The sequence below is a fragment of the Seriola lalandi genome, unplaced genomic scaffold, assembly GCF_002814215.2.
Source record: "Seriola lalandi dorsalis isolate HSWRI2012SDOR001 ecotype SW California unplaced genomic scaffold, Sedor1 jcf7180002054901, whole genome shotgun sequence".
In the NCBI taxonomy this organism is placed as follows: Eukaryota; Metazoa; Chordata; class Actinopteri; order Carangiformes; family Carangidae; genus Seriola; species Seriola lalandi.
In genome coordinates this window covers 2,772,352-2,797,885 of record NW_019525453.1, presented here as the reverse complement: position 1 = coordinate 2,797,885, position 25,534 = coordinate 2,772,352, and the positions used below count along the sequence as shown (strand labels likewise).

The following is a 25,534-nucleotide window of genomic DNA, read 5'->3' as shown; positions in this document are numbered from 1 at the left end:
TTAGGCATCTTGCCCATTAACTAAGTGCACCAAGTATTTTGAGGTACTTTTACTTGAGAATGTCTATGTTACGCCAGTACCTCACTACTTTTCAGAAGGAAATATTGTACTTTCTACTCCACTACATTTGTTTGACAGCTTTAGCTACTAGTTACTTTTAAGATGGAGGTTTTACCCAATGGATGATATAACAAGATTTTTAAAATACAAGACAATGTTAAAGATTAAACCAGTGGTCTCACGCGTGTGTCATGCAGGCAGTGTGTCCGCTCTAACCCGTTAACATGGGTGCTGAAATGAAAACCAAGACATTCCACAACCAAATAAGAGCTAGCAATAATTAGTTAACTTTGCATGAGATCACTAAACAAATAAATCAGAAAACGGTGATGTCTAACAGCAGTAAAATTAGCCTATGTTGCCTCTGTACTGAATTCCTAATGATTAGATGATTCAATGTTTAGGACTCAAATAATGAACTTTAGCACTTGGCACTTGACTTGGGACTTGTTGGTCTTAACCTGGGGCTTCACCCAGGACTTCACAGTAGAGACTTACATGTAACTTACAAGGCAGTGACTATGTAGGCATGTATGGGAGACATTGAGACAGAGGCAGGAAAGGTGATAGAAGGACTGTGCTGTTAATTGTGAGGTTTGTCTTTTCCATCCAGTGTGGAGTTCTTCTGTCAGAGTGCGATCCAGCAGTGGATTTCAGCCATGTTTTAAGGTCAGAAAGGCAAAGTTTAGTTTTGACGGCAGCAGAAAGGCAATGTCAGATCTGTTTAGTCGTGCTGTTCTTTGCCGTTTGTTTCTGGCAATCCTTTCAGCTGATGACTCAAGACTTAAAGATGCTTCTAGTTTCACCCTGAGGTTTTTTTTTGAAGCCACAGTAAGCTGTACTGAAGATATGCCCTGAGCTTCAGAAAGGTAGTATACTGTGAAGACTTTTCAGAACTGTAACAAGACACTTTTATTGATTCTTGATTGAGTCTGTTGGGGTAATCAAGGTGACTTAACAATGGCAGCAGCTCAGGAGATGAGCTAAGACATCCTGGATCCAGACATAGGCTTAATTTGATTTTTTTGCTTTCCTCCCTCCACCGGTGGACCGATGCCAAAAGAGGAGATTGAACAATGTTACTCTTGTTGAAGATTAGACGTTGAAGTAGTTGTTGAAGGTAATATAGTCTGATATAGTGGAGGGGTATAATACAATCTCTCCTTTTTCTCTGTGGATAGAAACAGGTGCAAGCTGTGTGGATTGTAGTGTGATGTGAGCTCTGCTTCCATTTCTGCAACGCTGCTGTATTTTTAAACAGGCACTGCTATGTAAACTCCTGCAGTCATAATTCTCTCATGTTTGTATGTGTTTGCTTCAGAGTCCATTTGGCTGCCTTTTTATGTTTCTGCATGCTCTCTCCTTCACCTTGAAAGACCCACTGTTTTGGACACACGCGCGCACACACACACGCGCGCACTCACAGACAAACACATACACACACACACAATGTACAAACACTTACATAGATGGAGATATAAAGATTTGAAAATGACAACAATATAGTAATCAATAACAATGAGATAGCTATCATTGAAAAAGTCACTGCTGGTCTTATCATTGTGAATCAGCAAACATCAGTTATAGTTTTGAAGTTGGCACATTTCCCATACTCATAGTCAGGTGCGGTGCTTTCCCATATTGGATGAAAAGTACATTACAATAAGGAACAGGAAACTTGTGAAATATATTTACAGGTTCCTTGTTCAGAGTTTTGAACTAACACTCCAGAGATCAGCGTGAGGTATTTAGACCATTTGTCCACATTTACATACATGTAATGCTTCACATAACAAACACATGAATCTACACACAGAGACACACGCACACACACACACACACACACACACACACACACACACACACACACACACACACACACACAGTCACTAACATTCCTGTAATGTCCAAGCGGGAACAGGTGCTTCTTTAGTTGGTTAAAAATAATTTCTTCCCCTGTTGGTTGAGCCTGCTCGAAAGGGGAGGAGCCATGCAACAGTGAGAGGTGGACTGACTCAGTCAAATTAACAGCCTTTTGGTTTAGTTGCCATGGTTGCCATGCGACAGCACACACCTTGGAAATGTCACATTCTCTTTCGGCCCCCGCTCATGTTCTGGAGAATGTTGCCGCTTTGAAACTGATATCATTGTTTCTTTGTGTGTGTGTGTGTGTGTGTGTGTGTTCATTTCTTTCTTGCATTTGTGTGTGTTCTCCTGAGCAGGCTGTGTGCTATAGCAGCAGGTTAAATGCTTTCTCTCGAGAGATTTATGTTTCAGCCGTGTGCCAATTTCAGGACATTGAAAGGACAAGTGCGCAGCATATGGCAGTGAATGATGTTCAGAGGTGAAAGACAGTTCACCCCAGGCCAAAACCAGGCTCACACAGCTGGCAGCTGGTGTGTGTGGGACATTTCTGAATGAGCCTTGAATTGACCTAATCCAGAGCGTGAGTAAGGCTGTTTTGGGTCAATGTTAAACCTAACACACACTTGATGCACAAACACAAACGCACACCCTCTTTTCTCTCCTCTGTCACTGTGGAGTTCACACATCTGTTTCCCCCAACACAGCAATTTTCTGTGATTACCGGCTGCTGCTCCTCCACCTCCGTCAGCACTATATGGGAGTTAGAGACAAGGCATAAATCTCTAGCCAATCTACTGAAAGTGAATTGTGACCTCTGCCAAGTTATAGCTTGGTACGCAGAGGCCCTATTTCATTTGTACCTGTAGTGAGCAAAAGAGACTGAGGGACATGAACAGAAAAACAGAGAAAAGAAGGAAGATGAAAATAATGATGACCAAGAAGGGCCATGTCCTCTTTGTTACCTGTAGTATGGTATCAAATTCCCAAGGTCACTTTCAAAGCAAATTATCATTTTGTTGTTATGATTTATGTTGACATTTCATTTTGATTGGCTTTAAGGAGATTGGACCTTTGAATGATTCAGTAGTGGAGGGTCTGAACACTTTGTAGTCGATTAACTTTGCAGACTTATTTTGAGAGAATGCACAATATCACAGGAGTTGTAACTTTATTCTGACTTTAGTGCAATGCCATTATGTCAGCATCAGCCACTCATTTCATTCTCTGTGCACTTCATTCATCTTCTGCGCTCATCTTTCTTTCATACGGCCGAGCCCTCTAATCAGTTGATCTCACCATTATACCTATGCATAGTTGAATATCAATTAGACATGCCTATTAAGCCATGATTTACGGGCTTCCGAGGGGGATACACACTTTGTCCAATATCCTATTAATGACAGTCAACATACACAGGGTAAAATGGCAGCAAAGTATTGAGGCATAATATGTGGCAGATGACATGAAAAGTAATGAAACTATGAGTTACAGGTATCACTTGAACCTCATGGAAATATGGGTTTATATGTACAAGTGGCAGATGACGGGGCTAACCAACAATGGACTGTGAAATCGGCTCTTTACTGTAGACACAGTAGCTGACATTTTGCATGTGTTGATGCATTCGACTTGACATATTTGCCTTTCCAGCTCTTGGGTTACATCCAATTAATGTGCAGAATTCATGTGACAAAGTGGCATTGAGAACTGGTTCAAATGTGTGATGTTTTCTTTTCTGCACACGTGATACAAAATGCTTTTCAGCTGACAAGTGTAAAGTTAACCATAGCGCTTGGAACAGTATAGTGCTGGGTAATATTGCTGATTATTGCCCTGACACAGTGTTGCGCCCTAAAATATTGGATCTAGCTGCTCTGTTAGTGTTTTGCTTCAGAAAGCAATGTTTTCCGCAAGATTTTTTCCCTCATGAATGCTGAGGAAAGTCTTTTCATACAGGGTAAAACTGCTCAGATAAGATTACCACTACCTGCAGTGGATATCAGCCATTCAGATGAGGGTTAGGCTTTACTATCAACACTGAATGCTTACAGCGAAAGGTCAGGGCAGGGTTATTGATATCAGCTTTAGATGTCTCTGTACAGTACCTTTAAGGAAGTTATGTATTGGTTTTCAGGAATAGTAGAAAACTGTTGTCATTGCAGTTTTTAAATATTGTGACAGTTAAGCCAGATACTCTATACAGTGTTGTTTAGGATCAGCATATGTTTCTACAACAAAGTGTAAAACAAGGTTAGCTTTTTTTTCCATCTTGCAGTTTTTCTTTGGTGGCAACAGCTTGGCTCAGAGCAGCGGGCCTAAAACACTAAAACAGGAGAATTCAAACTGTTGACCTGTGTGCTTAGCAGGGCAGAACTTTAAAGTAGAATAACTGTGGCCTGCGTATGTGTGGACGTGACCCTGTAGAGTGAATCACTAGAGCAAAGAGTCAAAAGCAGGAAAAGAAAAGTGTTAAAAGAAGAAAAGCGTTGCCAAACTCTTTGGATTAGCTGTTCCTGGGTGATTTCCGAAAGGCTTTGTTTGCGCTTGAGTTAGCCCTGTTTTTCTCTTGCAATTTCGATTAGGACTTCTTTTCCACTCCACTGTTCTGGTCTGTGCGTAAACAAATTCATGCTCAAACATTCATGCATGCACACAAACACACACACACACACACACACACACACACACACACAAAGTAACACTGAGAAGGAGGTGGAGGAAGGACACGGTTCTTATCATTTCCTTTCCTCAACAACTGAGGGAGGTCCGTTCACAAAACTTAGAGCCACAGATCCGGAAAGAGCTTTTTTTTTGTCCACTTAGAGCCTTTTGGCTGATTAAAGGCTTTGCTGGTGCCAACACTGTTCAGTGTGAAACTCGGTGCTTCAGCTGAGTCTGCCGATGTAATGGAGGTGACTTAACATTGGCAGCAGCTCTGACTGGGCAGCTCGGAAGAGGGGCTAAGACACCCTGGATTCAAGTGATAAGCTTAACCAATCACATGACTTGTAAATGATGTTGATGGTGCAGAAAGAAGAAAGCAGTTAATACAAGCCTACAGTCAGTAACAATTAGGGATGTGCAGGGGTTAGAAAAAAATAACAGGGATACTATGAAATGTAATGCAATCCTAAACCATGTATAAAAATTCCTATACATTAAATACTTCCTTTGTGAGACTGTGTAAGGGTGTTGTAGTTTATTGCATGGCAGAACCCATGTACTTACTCCTTCAGTGTAGCAACCATCGCCTCTAATCAAACTGTTGACTTTGCCAAGACTGGTGTTTAAAGGATAACAGCTGTATCTTTTTAGTATTCTCCTATCACAGTCATTACTTCAGAGTAAACCTGTTGTGTCCTTGGCAGTTCCACTGGATGTTTGCCTTCCCTACGGCACCAGAAGTCATACACTGTACCTATTCCTCTTCTTTTTTTTTCTAACCTCATTTTAATAACACAACAATTAGAATATTTTTGCTTTATCTGTAAAAAAAAAAAAAAAAAAAAATCCAAACCTGAAGCTTAAATTAGTCGTGAATGATATAATGGAGTTTATAACACAATAGTTTGTATAATGTACCTGTTGTCAGACTGAGTGCTCACGTACAGTATGGGTTACTGCCAACAAACCGCTCATGTTGGCCTAATCAAAGGTTGCGCAGTCTGACAGCAGAGTGAAGAGGATGATTAAGCCTCTCATTGTCTCATGGGCACAGGAATTTATAACATTTATGCCGGCCTATATCCGGGACACTTATTCAGAAATGATCTCTAATGTGTTGATTCCTTTCATCTGACACAGTTCACACGGAATGCAGTTTGACACTGAGTGCTCAGTGTATGTATGACTGTGGTGCCGCACACAACCACAGGAGTAGAAAACGCAGAGCAGGAAAGGACGAGCAAATGAAATAAGAGACTTACCTTGGAAGAGGATGACTTAAATAATTACACTGCCTTTCTCTTTGTCCGTATTATTCCACTCACTTGAACATTGTCAGAAAACCTCTCTCATTTCAAGCGTAAAAAATTTAAGGATGCCTTTCATGTAGAGAAAGAAAGGGCTTAATGAAATTTTGACGAGGAGTGCTCAGATGTATGGTTAACGGTGATGCAAACGGTGATGTAAATGAAAGGTCTGCTTCATTCTCACTCACCGCGCTTATGTTCAAATCTGTCTCGTCTGTTTGTCTTTCCCTGTCTGCCATTACTGTCTTTGGACACGCTGATTACCTCTTCATTACTATCTGGCCGCTTCATATATTGGTTTTGCTGCAAGAGGAAGATGCAGCGCTCTGAGGGTAGCCACCTCTATTTCAAAACCAGTCATTTTTTCCTTGATGACATGAAAGTTGCTGCACTTATGTACTAACAACTATTGTTAAAAGCTGGTAAATAGCGCATCTTTCCAAGCACATGCACCAGATTGCTTTATCTGATACCTTGCTGCGTGCAAGGAATACAACTCAAATATTCATATTTTTTTATACACCAAGTTGCATTATTCTCCTTGGCAGTTGTGAGTAATTTTTATCATAGTCAGTAAGTAAGCTGAGCCGAACGTGAACCTTGAACATTTGAACCTTTACCGTGAAATGTCAGAAGTAAAGCTCTGTAGCTTATAGGCCCCCAGGCAGCCGCTTTTTTCTGGAGTTTGGAGTTGTCATTCTGACATAGCCATGATTTGAATAGATTTAAATGTGCAGCGGAGGCCAGGCTGCTGTTGTAGCTGTCAGTTAGATATTTGCATGGCTGAGACAGAGCTGAGCTGTTGGTTGAGCTCTGCATCACAACACAGACTCTGAATCAGTCAGAGTTGTTGTTTTTTTCCCTCCACTCTGGTCTGCTGGTGCCACCAAGCAGGACCAGTAGCGGTCATAAGTGCGTAATGTCAGATTAAGACTAACCACTGTAACCATTATATTTGCTCTTGCCTCTGCGGTCTCATATTGAGGGGAACTTATTTATTTATTAGGAATTGTTCAAATAGAGAGATTGGCACACACTTCAAACAGTCTCTCCTCAAAGGCTTTGATGGTTTTGTGATACACGAGAAGTGATAAAAGTCATTATGTGAAGAATGAAAAAAGGAGCAAACCGAATCTACTGTCATACCTCTTCACACTTGGCCAACTGCTGTGTAAGTTGGACTTTATTGTTGGATTGTCTGTTTGGTAAAGTTACAGAAATTGCTGGATACGTCTATTCAGCGGGTTTCAGACACTGTTAGATGATCCGACGAGCACTCAGTTAGGAGAATACTGAGACCTTAAGTCATAACATAAAGGTTTTGGTTCATCTTTTAAATCAAGCAATCCTAAATGGTGCACATCTTTTATCCAACGTTGCAGTTTGTGTTTAATGATCTTCCATGTTTGACCCACTTATAAACAAAGCATGTGAATCCGACTAGCCAAGTACTTTGAGCACTGTTTTACCCAGTCATATGTCAACAATTATATGCCTGGAATATAAAGAGATTGTTTGTTCAAACAGTGTCACACGAACACAGTTTGTAAGTTAATCGTTTCTTTTCTCTTCTCCCTCATTTACACCACTGTGAACGATTTCTCTCGGTTCACTGCAGCATTTTTTAATGAAATGATGTTTGGACATTGATTGTTATGGTCACCATAGTCAATAAAATGTGTAGATCAGTGGATAGCTGTGATTAGTATGTTGCAATGGGATGACCTGACATTTAGATTGTGGGTCAGAAATCAGAGGGTTACGGTCGGTCACAGTAGTTTATAGAGCGCTGATAACCGTTCCTCTATGTGAGTGCTACTGTCACAGGTCAGAAGAGAATGAATTAAATCTCTCAGTTACTGATTTGCTCTTTTACTTATATTTATGCGAAATCGATTACAGTAGAGAATTTATAGCTCAGACATTTAAACACTGATGCTTTTAGTTAAATGACATTTAAAATTTGTGAGGACTGTGTTTTATGAGTCACTTCAATAGAGAGACTGACGCTCTCTCTCTCTCTCTCTCTCTCTCTCTCTCTCTCTCTTCATTCATTCAGAGTTTATTGGCATGTGAGCAATATTGCAGAATAATACAGGATAATACAATTCAATAATGAGATGAGAAAAAAATATTATTAATCAAATAGAGTAAAAGAAATAAATAGATAAAAAGAGACTTTTTCTGTCTCTGCTTTGACAGTACAGAGATAATCTGCTAGTTTATATTCATTCGTGGTTCATGGTTGAGGGCCAGATAGCAATTGAGTTTGTTTTGAGTGTGGTTTGATTCGTCCAATGCTCCAGATAGGAATCTTTTGCTAATTTAATGATTTGGTTTGCTGTGATTAGTGGGTTGGAAAACAGTGCTGGAGGTTGAACAGTACTGGGTGTTATTTGATCAGCAAGTCGCGGGACTCTTTTGAGGGTTCAGTTCTCGGGATTAGTGGCTGAAATCTCAGTGTGTCTTGGCGGCTCACTTGAGATGTGAACCGAAATTGAAGTGTTCTTTTTTTTAATGTTAATAATCAGCGCAGGACCTCTACGGGATGCTTGTACTATCTAGTGTAGTTCTGATGACCGACTGGAGCCAAAACTTCGCTACCATAAGGGGCGATTGGTTGGTTCGGTTACACTGTCAAATATTTTAGTACAATTTGTGATTGGTATTCCTGTTCTTCAAAATCCTTCTAACTGATAATACATGCTTTTTGTATTGATGCATTCACTGCCAGACCAAAGCTACCTGAGGCACCTGGAGGATTTTGAGCTCCAGGTAATCATAATACATAATATAGGGTGTGATCTAGATGGGTGTTAACTAATTTGATTAATTTGGTTTGGTGAGATCTGAGTGTGATTTTAGTTTTGTTAAAGTTGAAGGTCAGGGTCCAGTTCTGACAGCACTGCTCCGGGAGGTCCAGGTGCTGCTTTAGTGCTTGTTGTATGGATGACAGCAACTCTCTCTCTTTTCTTCATCCATTCCCTTCCTTCCATTTCAAACACTAACCCAGCCCAGTTGCCATGACAATCCAATCCATGCAGCTTGTTTTTTGATGCTGCAAAGTACTCAAAACCCCCCCGCTGCTGTGATTTGACTGCCATCGCTGCACCAAGCCAGGTGGCTGCTTTCCTCAGGGAGCCCTTTCAAATAAAGACATTCAGCCAAAACACTTTGAAGTCCCACTGTAGACAAGCTCTCAATAAGAGAACACACTTCCTTCTTGTTTCATCCCAGGCTTTGACAGGAAAGCTTAGATGGAGCACAACCCCGTGTTGCTCATCAGTTTGCTGTGGTGCTGCAAAAAGATTACTGTAATATATAATCCTCAGTCCTCCAAATAAAATACTGTAGAGTTTTTTTTTGGTTGTCAAATGAAGGGACTAGAAGAAAATGTTCAAAATGTCCGACCAGATGGCGTTACTGAAAGCTTGTTGGCTGACAGTGAAGAAAGAAACCCCCACGAAAGATTGTACTCGATCAAGTTTAATACAGGAGGAGACAAACATGTTCATGTTCACACTCACATGTAGGAGTAATGTAGAGTCTCCAGGTCATTTGACTTCATGTACTGGTCTTGGCACTGTTGGATTAAAAGCCAGGAATTAAACTCCACAGAGGAGCAAAGCTGAGACTTGAACCCAGGTATAAAATGTTAAAATGCTAAAACCTGAGCTACCCTGCCGCCTTTTTTGATTCAAAGATTACCTAGCACAGCAGACTTTCGTATGATACGGTGCCATTTCAAGACACTAAACGAGCCTTAAAGTTTACTTGTAGCCTTATAACCTTTAAGTTAAGGCAAATAAACCAAGATGAAACAAGTATGAATCTTCTTTTTTCATGCCTGTCTGTGATCCAGAGGTAAGATAGAGTAAGAATACACCTCTCTTTTGGAAAGCAATTAGATTTCTTTTTAATTTTCGGTCTTTGACTGCGCAGTGCAGGTCAGAAGTTCACCCAGTAATGAAGTTATCCCACTCTCTTTCTGTTCTCTTTCATCTACATTGCGGCTGACACCAGAGATGATGAGAACTGAAATGAAGAGAATATTGAAATAAGAAGTGCACTTCTTGAATTATTCCTTTCTACCCCAAAGAATGCTGTAAAATTGACAGAAGGTTAAGTTAACTTTGATGGCAAATTCATGATTTTTTAATGTTATTTAAAAGGTGGGATTCTTTCTGTTGCTGCTCTTTCATGCCTTCAATAGCAAAATGGCTACTTTTCATCTGTTCTTGACTCTGGAAAGATTGATGTTAAAAGGTAAAGAAAACATCGAGTAAAAAATTATCAAAACATGAAAATAAAAGAAAGAAAGAAAAAGCCATTAATGAACAACACATGGGAAACAACAGGAGCACAAATGTCTATATACTGGAGAGTACATAAAGTAGACATTGTAAAGCAGGTATGTCAGTCAGAAATTGAATACAACATTAAAGTCTATGCATCACATCCAGTAATATTACCCCACGTACAACATTTACTGTATTGTTAAATATGTTGCTGGCAGCACTAACAGTTACCTGTCAACTCGAGTTTTTGTGCTTCGCAGATATACTATATGTCGTTTTTTTTTTTGGTCTTGTGATGTTTGAAACAGATAGAAGTATTAGCTAAAGGTGTTTTTCTTATTGCTAAAGACACTTTGCTTTCGTTTTAATACAATACAGAAAATACAGTACATTATATCAGTGTGTAGATTGTTGCACTATCTGAGTGGTCAACAAGATTATCAGGTTCCTGCTCAGGAATCCTGAAAGAGACCAAGTAGCTTGTGAGTTTTCAGCACACTAATAGAAAAATCACATAAGGCTTAAACGTGTCAGGGTTACAGATCAACGTGATGACCCTCTTCAGGCTTCACTTTTTTCATTGCCCATTTTATAAATGTACCATGCTTATTCATTCTCATAACACTGCACATAAGCACACTGCATAAATTTTAACCCTGTTAATATATAAAGAGCTGTCATTAGTCTTCCTCTCCCCTCTCCCTTCTTTCTGTCTCTTCATCTCAACTAATGTTTCAATTTGGGTTTTCCATATTCATTGAAAGGCCTCAATAAATTTTATTTAATTCATTTTGCTGGAGAAATCAGGGTAGTGGATGGCTTACTCTCAAGTCCCATTTGTTGATAAGGCAATTATGTGGCTTTTTGCTTTCGAACAATTTCCAGTACTTCCTGCCTATAAATGAATGACCAATTGCTCAAGTGGGCGACTGGAAAGAAGAGGTTTTTAACTCCATTTCAAAGAGACAGATGTAGAGTGGTCAGTGGGATAGTAAGTGGAGATAATCACAGAGAGCAAAGAGTACTTTTTTTTTTCTTCTGCCAGCTGGTCTTGTTAATCATTCACAAGCGCGTTAGAGAAGGCTGCATATCATGTGTTCTCTCTCAGAACCCTGAATTACTCTTGTCTCATGTTTAGACGGCTCTCTCACACAGATTTCACTTTGTATTATTGATTGCTTTGATGCAGACTAATCGAAATAATTACATTAGATGTGCCTCTGATGCCTAAGAGGGCCGTAATTCCCACCAGCAAGGGGTTTCTGGGTTTTCATGCCACCCTGCTGCTTTTCATTTTAAGCTGAATTCCTTTGTACCCTGTAGCAATTATCTCGCTGCTGTCTCTCCATTTCCGAATGTTCGTGTCAGAAAGCTTATTAACAACACACTCAGGGACTCATTGTGGCCTTTAGTGTAGATTATTAACATCTCTACATAGACACACGTACAAAGTGAATAGAAGTTAGAAAAAAATCAAAGAAATGAAGTACACAAAAAGACATGTGCCCCAACAAGAGGCATTACATTTCAAATCACAACTCTCTTGTTTAGGCTTTGCAAATTCTTTACTCAGGTATTTTATCAACTATCACGGTGTTGTGTGTCTTTTACATTGCAGACTTGACCTGTCACTTCTTTCTTTTTTTTTTGCAGAGCAATCACTCTGTTGTCCACCTCCCTGAATTTCCCCTCAGTCTCCCGTCTCTGTTCCATTTTTGCTCAAGTAACTAAGTGTGTCACAAATGTGGGTCAGTCACTTCTCTTTCCCCTCTAAAGTCAATTCAATTTGGTGGAACGATAAGAAGGCATCAGATTTAAACAGCTTGGAAACGCGGCAGTCTGTCATACTTAAAATACCAGCTCCTCTCCGAGAGTCTTCCTCGAGAGAGTTACATGAGAGAGGACGACACCTGGCCCATTAGGAGAGAGGAAGAGAGGGACATGGAGAATTACTTTTCATCAGGACATTAGCAGACAAGGCGAAGCCAGGGTGGCAGTGATGGACACTTCTCCTCTTTCCAGCCTCATTGTGTTCCTCATTATTCTCTGGTCTTGTGTTTGCACTTGTGGCTACACTATTATTTGTATCATGCTTTCAGGACCTGTTGACAAACACAGGTAATTACCTGTGGAAGAGGATAAACAGACGCATGGCTTCAGAGTAGCAGTGGGTTGTGAGTAACGCCTGACCGATACATCGACCCGGCTGGTACTATACACTCATTTGCTGGCTGAGTTGCATGTTTTGTTTTCTAACGCTTCTGCCATTACTGCGGTGGCACATTTGAACTGACAGTGGATGCAGGGATCAGTAATATCCCTAGCAGATGAAGGTAGTCTGTGTTAATGAGGTGTGTATCATGGCACAGGTAGTACTCGTAAAATGTTTTGTTATTATATGTAGGAGGATTTAATTACCACTAAGCCTTATACCTTGAATACTTCAGGGAGGAGGGTTATTTTTCATTCTCTGTTATAGTCTTAATAAAAACTTTTGGCTGGCTGACTGTATGGATCACCATCTGCCTTTAGTGGTTCTTGTGGATTTGTATTGTTGGAACAGTTGATAACAGCACAGCCCAGTATATGTGGTGTACACAATAGGTCTCTAACAAGTAATACAGCACAAGTTTAAAAAAGGAGCTTTTTGCTCTGTTTACAGTGGCGGTTGAGTAAATCATATTTTGGCCAGTGTTCTGTCCTCTATGTTCCCTCCCCCTCCCCCCACTGTATTTAGTGTTTACTTGTACTAGTTCTCATGGAACTGTTCAAGTTTAAGATAAAAAGAAAAGTGTGGAGGATGAAGAAAAGATAACCACAGAGTGTGAAAGGAAGGATCTTGGAGAAGAAGAGACACAGGCAAAGAGAGGGAGAAAGACAAAGAGCTCTGCCTCTAGAAAGAAAAGTGAAAAATGGATTTCTCTTTAACCGTCCGCTTTGTCCTGACTTCAAAGGGCCCCTGGATTGCTTTTAGGAGGTGTCTAGATGAGGTGATGTGAAAGATGAGAGCCAGAGCTGCACTGTATCTGGCACTGGCTGTGATTCTCAAAGGGACTTTAGTGGAGAGGCCCGGCACAAGCACGCACAGGCACGCTGATCACTTTCAGCTCGCCGACTCACAGAATACAGAGACACGGCCTGGTTGAATGTACCTTTTATTTTCGGGGGCCAGGGATTTCATTTGTGGAAATCTGAACCCTGCAAAACCTGTGAGTTGACTATTCAGAAAAAAGAAGAAGAATATAATATATGTGATATAATATACCCTGTATCAATTGCACAGACGCCCAGAGGAAACTGCTTTTATAACCGAATGGAAACAAGGCTTAGAAACTGACAAGTATTTCAACTCTCTTGAGGGAGAGAGTAAGTCTGCACGTGTCTGTACTGTAGTGTCTGTGTTTGTCTCTTGTCTCGTCTGCTCTTTAACGACCTTAATTAATCCTTTCTGGGGAGTTTTTATCTATGTGTGTGTAATTATGCATTCCTGTGTGTGTGCAAGTGTGTTTCACTTGCTCCAGGACTCTGAGGAGTATCTCAGATGTTCCACTGCAACATATAAGAGCCATCGACAGTATGCCTGAAGGAAGACACACAGACAGAGGAGCAGACTTAAATGGTGTAGAGGAGTATGGGGTTGAAGAAGATGGAGGAATGGATGGGGGTGGTTTGTAGGCGTGCCTGTGTGTGTCGGCGGGGGATCAGGCAAGACAAGATGTGAACTGTCATCCATCAGTAGGAGAGCTGCTGTTAAGCTGCGAGCAGATGGGGGGGGGAGCATGGAAGATGAGGAGGAAAGGAGGAGGCAGATGTCCAAGGAGAGGACAGGTGAGACAAGTGAGAAACAGAGGCACATGTCCAAGACAACAGAGGCAGATATGGACAAGAGAGGGCAGAGTAAGTGAGAGAGGGAAGAGGAGGAGGGGGGCAAAATCCAGGCAGAAGCATAACAAAGACAGAGAGAGTGGGAGAACAACAGAGAATGATGGACAGATGAGGGAAACGTCTTTGCTTTCTCTGTCATACCACTCAGTTCTGCTATCTGTCAGAGAGGAGCACACTCCCTCCAGTATCCCTCACTGCACTCCATCCGTCACTGTGCGTGCGAGTGTGTGTCTGCGCGTGTATGTCCGCGGTTTGATTGGTCTAGCGAGCTCCAAGGAAAATGGTGACCGGTGTGAGCTGAAGAGCCAGTCACATCATCGCTCTCAGTCCCCGAGTGTTTATAATGACTGAACACAGCAGACACTGCAGATTGATGATGGTGACGAGTTGGAGTTTGTGTGTGTGTGTATACGCGCAAATGTGTGTGTGTGTGTGTGTGTTTGCGTGCGTGCCTATCAAGCTGCACTTGTGAGCGTGTGTATTAGGTGGTGTGTGTGCAAGCATGAATGTGTGCGCTGATGTATAGAACAAAGATTCCTGTGGCCTTTATCTCAGTGTTGGTTGTTTTGTGGAGCATGTCCGCTGCTGATAGCCACTATCAGCCTCGGCCATGCTCCTCCAGCGCCCGGCCTCAGTGTTTTCTCCTGCGTAGCCATTCCTCCCTCACTCCTGTACCTACATTTTAAAAAACCTGCACTTAGTTCTGTAATTGCTGTCAAGGAGGGTCGACATGGCAACCAACAAGTAGTGAGATTTTACGGTAAAGCAATAGGATTTGATTTGAAGGTTGCAACAAAGGAAGGCCGGTGATACTCACCAAGTGATTAAGTGACCAATATAGCATTAATTTACAGCATTCAGAAGACAGTGTGACACGCTGGATGAGGGAGGGAATTGGAGCAAAGTCAGTGCAAAGGAAATTGATAAAACAAAACAATAAAACTCTTGTTTCAAGGAATAGTTTATTGTGTGATATAGTGGAAAAATTCCCATAGGTTCAAACCAATCAGTTTAGGACAGATGTGGAAAGGTTGGTGTGTGGACCAGGGGTGACTGCGCTTGTTATAGATGACAGGTGCAGGAGACATAAATACAAAGATATTTTTTATAAGAAAAGCCCAAAATACATCTACCCATAAACAGACAACAGCGTGTCAACCACATTTTCATATATTCTGTCTAGTGACAAAAATGCACTTGCATTCACATCCTTTAAATGTCACAGGGAAATTGGGGGCAGACAAAGCTGCAATATGATGCTTCATTGCTTTAAGATGCTCAATAGCAGGGACTACATGGGCCAGTCAAAGCTTGAGAGAAAACTGGAGACATTTTTGCAGACTTTGCAATAGTACCCAGACAAACGGGGGGAAAAAACAGTGTAGCTCCTACATGATGGCAGGTAGGAGAAATGGCTTAGAGAGAGGACTGTACTCTTTTGAAAATGCACATTTTGCAGCAGTAAAAGTTAGAGATAAACTAGCCCAGTAATTGAAACATCTCTCTGAGAAGATACTCGAGCAGCATCATCAACTGCACAAACAACTAGGTTCATGAATGTGACCTGAGCTTGAGCCCATGCAAGTAAAAAAAAAAAAAATCAATTTTCAGCATTTATTTTTATTGAGTGCCATTTACCCTTTTTATAACCACTTTACATTGAAACTAAGGAATAACGTACAACTGTGCTGCAGGGATATTTTAGAGATGTTTCATTTTATCTGGAGACATAGGACAGGGTGGATGGATGAAAAACAGAGTGATTTAGTTGCCTAGTTTAAATAGACCCTCAAGCAGGCTCAATGCCAGACTCCCCAGTTTGGCTCAAGGCTTTTGTCATATGCCAGACCTCATTTCTCTTCCACTTTTGCTGTCCTTCTCCAATTCATACAACCTAAGTGTTTAATCCACAATAATAGAGTTTTGATACTAAGCCATCTTAGACTACCAGTAGGACAGGAGACAGAACCCCACCCTCACTGCAAGGTCTTTAGAGGATACACACACACACACACACACACACACACACACACACACACACACACACACACACACACACGTGTATAGCCAAAGTAAAGTTCACACTTCAAAACAAATAATGCCAAAAAATGCAGCCAACAAAGCACTAAAATCTAATCAGTGTCTTACAAACAAAGGTGAGTGGCTGGTTTGGTCACGGCTGGCTGTTCTGAGGTCTTCCTTCTCTCTCAGTTCTGAGCAAGGCACCATGGAGCCCCAAAGTGTTCAGAGCAGGGTTGCTCAGCAAAAACAACCACTACAAAGAAAGCAAGAAAACGAGGGGCAAGAGAAACTGTGCTTGTTTGCCTCTCCTATGATGTATATACTGTATATGCAGTTCTCATTTCAGCCCATTGATGCAGTTGTTTTTTGCTCATGCAAAATGTACACAAAATCACTTTCCTTCTACATACAAGCTTTTTCTTTGACTTTTTTGCAGCATTTTCACTCTCTCTCTCTCTCGTTCAGCCACTTCAGGTGAATAGGTATGGGGCTGTTGGAGCCGCTCTATAGGAACCCAAGAGCGGAGAGAGAGAGCAGCTGAGTGGATGTGACTCTCAGCCAAGTTCAAGCACGGCTCTCCTCGAACCATTTTCCCTCATAACAGTCCATGTTTCCTGGCAGCCAAGTGTTTCTGGAGGACCACTCACAGGGACAGGCACAGCACCTGTGCTGCTTTAGTGTGTTTTGCTCCTAAGTCCCTTATCTAAGTAATAATTCTGTTTGTGATTAGGAGACACATCCCTGCCTGGAACCATCTGACCCTGAGTCAGTGGGCCTTTGAAGACTCTTTTGCATCAAGAATGCAACAGTTTAATTGGTTATGTAATGCTCTTATTTAGCTCTGCACCACATAAAACCCAGTATCTCCTCTCTATTTCACCTTTTACCTCTGTTGCACTTAAAGTTGTGTGGGCTATATGAATAGACGGAGCCTCCCTTGGCTCCCTAACAGATGTACTGTATTTAAAATGGCTTATTTTCATCCAGGGGATGGCATGAAAGGGGTTAGGGGGCCTCCCTGACATACTATACCAGTATAGTCTGTGTGACCCCATGACATAAACTAGCAGCCGGTAAGCAAACCACATCTAACTGGTCACAACCTCATTCAAGACATGGGCATGAAAGGTTGTAGATAATGCATGACATAGTGGAATAAACCATTAAATACTTGTTAGTAAATTGATGATCTGATTAATCACTTGTCTCCTATCTCTATATCTTAATTATACTACTAAACATAATTATTATTGTTCTATTATTGTATTATTATTATTATGCACTGAAGCTTACTGATGCTCTTCACTTGTAAGTGGCTTTGGATAAAAGCGTCTGCCAAATGAGTAAATGTAAATGTAAATGTTATTATAATGAATTCTTGAAACTGATCTTGAAACACATAGCAACAAATGTGGCTAACCTGTATGTAACCTGTTTTCCCCACACTGGCCTCGGTCCAATAGACAAAGCAGTACTTTCTCAAACATGTCCCTCTTCATTGGCTTCACTTTCTTTGCTCCTTGTCTCTGTTGCTCAGCAGCGGCCCTGAGCCCTGTGGAGTGCACATCCATTTTGAACCCGGAGGCTGTCAAGCATGCTGTTGGTGAATGAGCAAGCTAACCTGTGGCTTTCACTCTCCCCACTTATTCCTTTCTTCCTTTCTACCTGTCTCTCCATGTTTCCTTAAACTCCTCTCTCTTCTTTTCACACCAGTACATCCTTCATTTGCTTGTATCGCTAAATCTGTTATTTGCTTGTTGGGAAAACTCAACTCAAACTCTGTTAGAAAAACCAACCAACCTTGCCAGATTCTGCCGACCCCATTGTAGATGCTCAGGAAAAAAATATTTTAATTCAAACCACCTTGTAAAAGTTTTTTTTTTTCCCCATTTGGCCTCAAGTCACGTTTTGTATATCACATTTCATACACAAGTAAACACACTGTTCTCCAAATTAAATGATAACACAGAGTGGTCCAACACAAGAACATGGCACATATATTAGTGCCTGAAGCAGTGGCACATTTGACAACAAAATGACTCACAGATCGATGATGAATTTCATGAAGTTTCAGATAAACACTGCCCTCCGTACTTGTATCTTGGAAAAGGAATGGGTTTAATTTTAAAAGGAAGGCAGTTTGTTGCAGATGTTGCGTGCCGTGAACAGTGGCTCCACGGCAGAGATAGACAAACAGGCATAAAAAAAAAAAAAAAACTGGGCCCAGGGCAGGCGCAGGTTGAGCATGTTCATTAATTTCTGCAGTTTCTCTCCCGCTGGCTCTGTTTGCTTCCTGGACGTGCAGTAGATCTTAATAGGCTTTAGTAAAGCGGAAGATCCTTGCTCACTGTTTTGATGCACATAGAGATGCCCTGAGAGAGGGAGGTAAATAAGAGAGAGAAAGACAGAGCAAGAGGGAGTGTGATCAATAAAGGGAGATGACAGAAATGAACAGATAAAGAACATATGTCATAGGAAATAAATGAGAGAAATTAAGCGGGAGAAATATTGGCAGGACTGCTAGACTGAAAGAAAGTACTTTAATTAACTAACTGTGCAGCATCTGCAATCATAAATCCAAGTCTGTATTAATAAAATGTCATTGCCATCAACTTACTTATTTACATCCGCACAATGAGTAAGCCACTGCTCACTGTAGCAAATGCTGATTCAGACCTTTGGATGTTACAGTAATGACTACACGTGTATTGCTTTAGCTGCACACTGTGTGAGCAGCCTCTCCCCCACACATGCCGTTACCTTTAAAGAAGCTCTATAGGTTAACACTTGAGCGATGACGTTGAACCAGCTTAGAGCGTTGTTAACTGTGCAGGACCAGAGGGCACAAAAAAAGGACCCCATCAGCGAGCTGCTTCCTGAAGCCCAACTGTTCCACCAGGCCCCCATGTGGCGCTCCGGCTCTCTAAAGTGACTTCAAAGGCAGGCATTTGCAGACCTGATGTAGGCGTTGACCTTTGACTCAAAGGCTGCCTCTGCGCAAACAGGGACAGCCTAATTTATGCTACACATTTCAGAAGACGAATAACTTGTCCTTGTATTCTACAGCCACAGAATGGAGTGGTTTAATTTCTGCCTCTTATATGGAGACAGACTGTGGCTGAACATCTACTGTAGCAAACGTGGTACAATTTTTTTATGATCTCTAATGACCAGTATTCATTACTAATGTTTCTGTATTTGGCTGCAAGAAGAGCTGATCTAAATGCGGCTCTTATGCAGATTTGGGTTAATATGCCCTTACGATGAAAAACAAAATGGTGTGTGATCCAAGTGCACGTATCGTAATTGTACCTCCAGTATAAGGATAAATTGCAATTTTCCACTGTTTCCACAGGTGATAGAATTTGAAGGAGACAAAAGCAAACACAGAACTAACATAGTCTTACGTCATACTCAGAAATTGAAAAAAGAAAAACTATCCTGGGTGGCCTGTAAGGCAGGAATGGATTTATAGATAAGGAAGAAATCTGGGCGCAATTTTCCACCAAACTCATGGTCTAGAGATAGTCAGATACCTGCGTTTGCGGCTGGAGATTGAGTCAATCCCCAGTCGCTTCTTGTCTCCCCAGATAATGCTGAGTGGACACACAGTTCGCTCTGGTCAATTTTCTACCTCATGTCCTGGGTCCCTCTCAGAGAGATGGAGAGAGAGATAATCGAGATTGATAAAGGGATGCGGTGACTGAAGGAAGGCACCAGGGATCTTCTGTACGGTTTGCATTTTATATATATTTACTGCTAACCACATTACTGGCTATTTAAGGGACAATATTCATGCAAATAAGCATGAAGCAGGTGGTCAATGGATTGGTGGAGTTATGAATGGACAGGGTGGATGCGCACTGTATGTGTAGTGTGTGTCCACTTAGAGATGGACACAAGTTGCCTTTCCTGAGGTCGGCAAGCCAGTTAGAGGGAGAGCTAACTTAACTTTGGTTAAAACAAAATGATGATATTCATTGTGTTTATCTCATTTGTAGTTCCACTTTATTTATTGTGCTTGTTGTGTCTCTTTGCTATTTGCCTACCACACAAACAGCTGGCAGAGCCTCATGCAGCAGCAGAACATTGTGTACAGTGTTTTGCATCCAACCAGTTTTCTTCTCTTGCCAACAGTGATTCCAGTGGTAGTTTACAGATGAGGATATAATCTGTCATGACACACAACCAGCACGTTTTTCTTTGGTTTCTGGCATGTTGCACTAGTTCAGTACCTGATTTTATTCGGAAGTTCTCCAGAACATATTTTTGATTATTTGTGCTTGTGAAGAACAAGTGCTCACTTTGCCAGATCATTGGTCAACATGGGAACTTTACACATTTGTCCTAATTTTGCACTCAACACTACAATGACACGTTTGCAGGGCAAAGTGTCATTAGGCTTGTATCTATCAACACTGATTGACTCCCACATGACATCCGGTATTGAGGCTAATGTTGTCCCTTTACACTTGTGGTCTTTCACACAATCACAACACACAATGCACAACACAGAATCCTTACAGCCACGAGCGGCATTGGTTTGGAAATGGAACGTGCCAATTCCATGGGCACTGAATGTCTTTGTGTCTTAAACTGTCTTTAAATTAACACTTGATTGACACTGATTAATTTAGCTGTGAATCTTCTTGTTTACAGGATACGGACCTCCTGGATATAGCGTACATAAAAGATGCCAGAAACGGAAAATGTACCAAAACGCCAAAGGTAAGCCCACAATTCACTAATCTGAGTTGATTGCCCAGCTCATATACTTCAATATGAATGTGAAAACATTTATTTATTTGCCCGCTGTTTTTTTGTCAATGCAATGATATGCATTGATTCAGCATTTAACAATGGTTCAAATATTTGTCTTGTTTTTAACTTGTGAGGCTCAGTGAACACAATGAGCAGTGTACCGAAAGGACGGGGGGGGGGCTTATTTTGGGTGATGATTTGCTTTGTAAGTGTTTATTTTTGCACAGAAATGAAAGGCCTGATCGGGTGTGAGCTCAACCATGAATCAGACACAGTCTGTATCCATCTGTTCAATGACTCTGTTATGGAGACTTAACCATAGAGTGTCTGTGGTCATACAAAAAATGTGGTCATGCACATATATGTACAGAAATAGCATTTTGTTGATTGATATGTATCTCTGTGTAGCTGTGTGTGTGTGTGTGTGTGTGTGTGTGTGTGTGTGTGTGTGTGTGTGTGTGTGTGTGTGTGTTCGTGTGTGTGTTTGCATGTGTGTTTGACTGTTCCCAATCCATCTGCATATATTTATGCAGATGCTTATACAGAGTGAAGACAAAAGCGAATAAGTGAGGATCAAATGACATTCAGGACTGACAAACATGATTTGAATTCAAACCTACACAGTAACACTACATGGATGGTTTCTCATGAAAATACGCCGGACCAAGGTGTCTAAATTGCTATTTCACAACTAATTAAAATGTTGTTGACTGCAAGGGATGAGCAAAGAATTTGTACAAACAGTTTTTTATCTGGCACAGTATAACTGTGAAGGAATTTAGCACATTCTGGTGCAGTAACAAAGCCAAATTCATTTCTCGCAGTTCATTTTCCACATACTAAACCATGATTAGAACAATAATCTGCCTCCTGACTCACTTTCTTATTATATATATCCGCATAAGTCAATTTAGTTTGTGTTTTGGACCTGTTCAGTCTAGTGATGTTGTTACATAGCAGCAGTAGTCTTCATCGGTTTGACTCGGTACAGCAGGAGAAGCAGGTGGGGGTCGCACACTGCTGCTCTGTCTGGGGATTGAGTGATGATGGAACGAGTACAATAACACAGAGAGGATTCATGCATTTCTAAATAGCTTACAGAGTGATGCTACCCAGGGAGGATACATGACCACGTGACACATAAGATGGTCGAAGCATTGGAAATCCATTACTGGGAGATGGAGTGGTGATGCACCCTGGGCATTGTAATGGGAGCACCAGTGAGACACAGTGTCTGAGGGGTTGATGAGATGAGGAGAGGAAGGGAGGAAACAGGGTTGGGCTGCAGAGACTATGGGGAGTAAAGGAAAGAAAGCAGAGAGAGGAGAAGGAAAAGGCAAGAAGGACTGCAGAAGGCGAGGGAAAGGGTGAGAGCAAATGAGGAGGGACACATAGATAAAGTGAGGTCAAAGGAAGATGTCAGGTGAGAAGCACAGATAATAACAGACAGCAGTTGCTGTAAGTGGACAACACTTTTCATGCCTTTCTTCTCAAGCATTTCTCCTTTACACTTCTTAAGGATCGGAAGGTCAGAATGATGAATGTCTTGCTCACTGCGCTGTTATCCTCAGCTCTAAAGAAATGCACAAATGCTGAAAGAATTTTCTTTTACTGTCACACAAAATTCTTGTATAAAATGATGGTATTGGTTTAGCAGGATTACTGAAAATGTGTAATACTGATTTAGACCAGTAAATTACACAACTGTTGTGGTGTGCAGTGCGCAAAAATACACCATAATGACTTTCATGGCAAAGTAACATTTAAAGCAGATTTGAATCAGTCCTGGTTACAAATGATGCCTTCCGATGAAAATCAATTAAGCTGATCAATATTAGTGTTGTATCAGTGAAGTCCGTTCAGGGTTGCACCTGAGGGTAAAATAAGGAGGAAGCAGATCCAGAGAGGAATTCTTTTTTTCTATCAGCGCTTCAAGTTTAAACTTAATGCTCTGCAAGTCATGCTACTTATAAAATTCCTATTTTTCCTGTGTTGTTGTTGTGTCAGTTGGTTTTATATTTTTATGCTCTCTGCAGTTTAAAGCTTGAACTGCTACTTCTGCTCTCACTCAAGGGCTCCCTCAGCAGCATTCATTCATTCATGAAAATTGCAGGAAACCAACACACTTACCAAGACGAGATCAGACGTTGGCCTCATGATGACATGTTGGTAAAAAGCTTCAGAAGTGCTTTCACTGTGCCGCTCACGACTCTTGCGTCTCAGCCGAATATTGTCAGACTCAGATACAACCATTCTCAACTGACTGGCTTGAAATGGGCTCCAGATGGAAAAGCTGGTTTGACTCGCTTCTTTTGAGCCCTTGTTCCTACTACAGCTCATGTTATTTTATATCGTCTTTGAACGGCATTGGAATTTCCCTCTGAACGGCATTAAGATTTGGAGCACGCTGCCGTGGTCATCAGCAGTGTGTGGGCGGCTCGTCTGACCTCTGATGAACTTATGCCGTGCTGCCCACAGGCTGCAGATACTCAGTTATGATTCATACATTTTCCCCTTTGATGACACACACACCACACACACACACACACACACACACGCACACGCACACACATACAAACAACACAAATACATTTCCTAAACAGGAATTGTCACTATCATTTGTATATTGCACTTTGTATTCCTTGCATGCAAACTGCGCAGAACACAAACACACAAGCACTGAATAGAATAACAAAGCATGACGTCCTTTGTTCCACACTTCTCAGGCTGCTGATGCTAATTAGCATGTGTCCGCCCCATCATCATTCAGATTGATTAGATTGGCTGCTTGTCAAAATGACAAGAGGCAACCTTTGTTTGATGGGTGCCTCCAGAAATAAATCACACACCCTTAGGTCTTGTGAGCCAAGCAAAGCGCTAATAATCATCCACTTCATATACCCACAAATAGCTGGAAGATTTACCATATCCCATGCAGAGAACAGGAGACATAAAGCTAACGAAAGCTCACGCTGTTGCTTCTAAATCTATCGTTATTTGTACATGCTTTTGAGGATATCACAGAGTATTCAAACTGGTGACATGGAAGTGAGTATCTGTTTCATCTTGGCAGTGGCACCTGCAACGCTCTCATCAGGAGGATGAACATGGATTTGTTTTTCTTTTACTTGGTGCAAAGTTTTAAGCAGCACTTTAATCCATCTCAAATCGCTAGTTTGAAAAATGTAATATTACTTATTGATATGTAAGTTGCTGTAAAATAATGCAACAATATTCATAATCTTAAATACTGTATTACAAAGGTGTAATTAGTTAACAGGGTCTCACAAAACCTAATCAGTATATAAATGATTTGTACCAATTAGATTCTGACTATATAATCACCTTAATATATATTTTATAAGACATGATTCCAAACGGTCCCATATCCAAAATCACTTCACTGAAGCCAGAAAAAAGATAAAATTAGATTTAAAAAAGCAAAAGAAAACATTATTTAGCAGTTAAAATAATTTTCATTATAATATTTATTTCATACATTTGCAGCAGCAAGTGTATTCTTTACATTTTGGGGGAAATGGGAATTGTAGTACTGAGCCTAAATGGACATCAGTTCATGTTCTCGTTTATTCTAGTTTAGTTTATTGTTTCACACGTGTTAAAGCCTCAGGTTCCTGCAGCAGGCCTCACTGTTCCAAAGCATCCATTCATATTGTCTCTTTATTAAATCAGTAGATTAGCTTGTTCCTGCACAGCGTGTTCTCCTCTCCTCAGCACCAACTGAACAGCTAAAACCAATCACATCTGCCATCTCTGGTCGACACTCCACTGCCCAACTAACTTCTACACAACTGTTCAGATATTTCCTGCTTTCCCCTGTTCATCACCCTGCCTCCATGCGCACTGTGTGGGGCATATTTAAGTCACTCTCCATCTTTCAGCTTTCTGGAAGTTTTTGATGTCTGAATTGTTCTTTCTTAGCAACACTGGCAAGAGGCAAATGTAATCAGCATCTCACCATGCTCCTTACAGTAGGTGTCTGACAGACAAAATTACATTCCTTCTCTCTGTCTCTACAACAAGCAAACTGATATCTGTGCTCAGTGCCTGTGTAGTCCAGGCTGTAATATGCATCATGAAAATGGAAAACCTTAACAATGTAGAGGTCTACACAACAGACTTAATTCTCAGATCTTTTCATGTCTTTATAATGGAAGGAAGACATCAAGCACAGCCGCTTGTTACACTGTGGAAGGGCAGAATGTGCAGACTGACTGCGGTCTGATAATTCAGATATCCTTATCTTACCTCAGCCTATGTCTGCCATGTGCCAGTGATTATTTTGTTGTGTGACACGAGGAATACATAGCTTATCAATCCCTTGGTGCATGCACGATCAAACTGAGATACTGCTGACTGGCTGAGTGCAGCAAGTGGCTGTACAGACTCTCACAGAACAAAGTTCTCAAAAGTTTTTGGTTGCATTATTGGTCAGTTCCACACATACACAGATATGCCTGCTTGTGGAGGCCTTCACAGAACACTTCATCACAAAGAGGAGAGGGGAACAAACTGATTTCTGGGGTGTTGTCACAGGGGATAGTTTACAAAGATGGATCGTCTGGACAGATGCAGCCACTGTTATCAGCTGAGAAACACATGGTGATCACTCTCAACTGCAAAACAAAGCTGGAAAACAACTGTGACTGT

The 25,534-nt window shown here is 41.2% G+C and overlaps 1 protein-coding gene across 3 annotated transcripts in view; it reads left to right on the top strand.

Annotated features, from left to right (window-relative positions):
• Positions 1 to 25,534, top strand: part of plcb1l (phospholipase C beta 1-like) — a 105,324-nt gene that overhangs the window by 7,958 nt on the left and 71,832 nt on the right. For all 3 annotated transcript variants that reach the window (XR_015436078.1, XM_023430183.2, XM_023430184.2), the window contains exon 3: positions 20,762 to 20,830. Coding sequence is in view for 2 of the 3 variants with exons in the window: in XM_023430183.2 (XP_023285951.1) it covers positions 20,762 to 20,830 (69 nt within the window). In the remaining variant the exon portion in view is untranslated. The remainder of the gene's footprint in view (positions 1 to 20,761; positions 20,831 to 25,534) is intronic.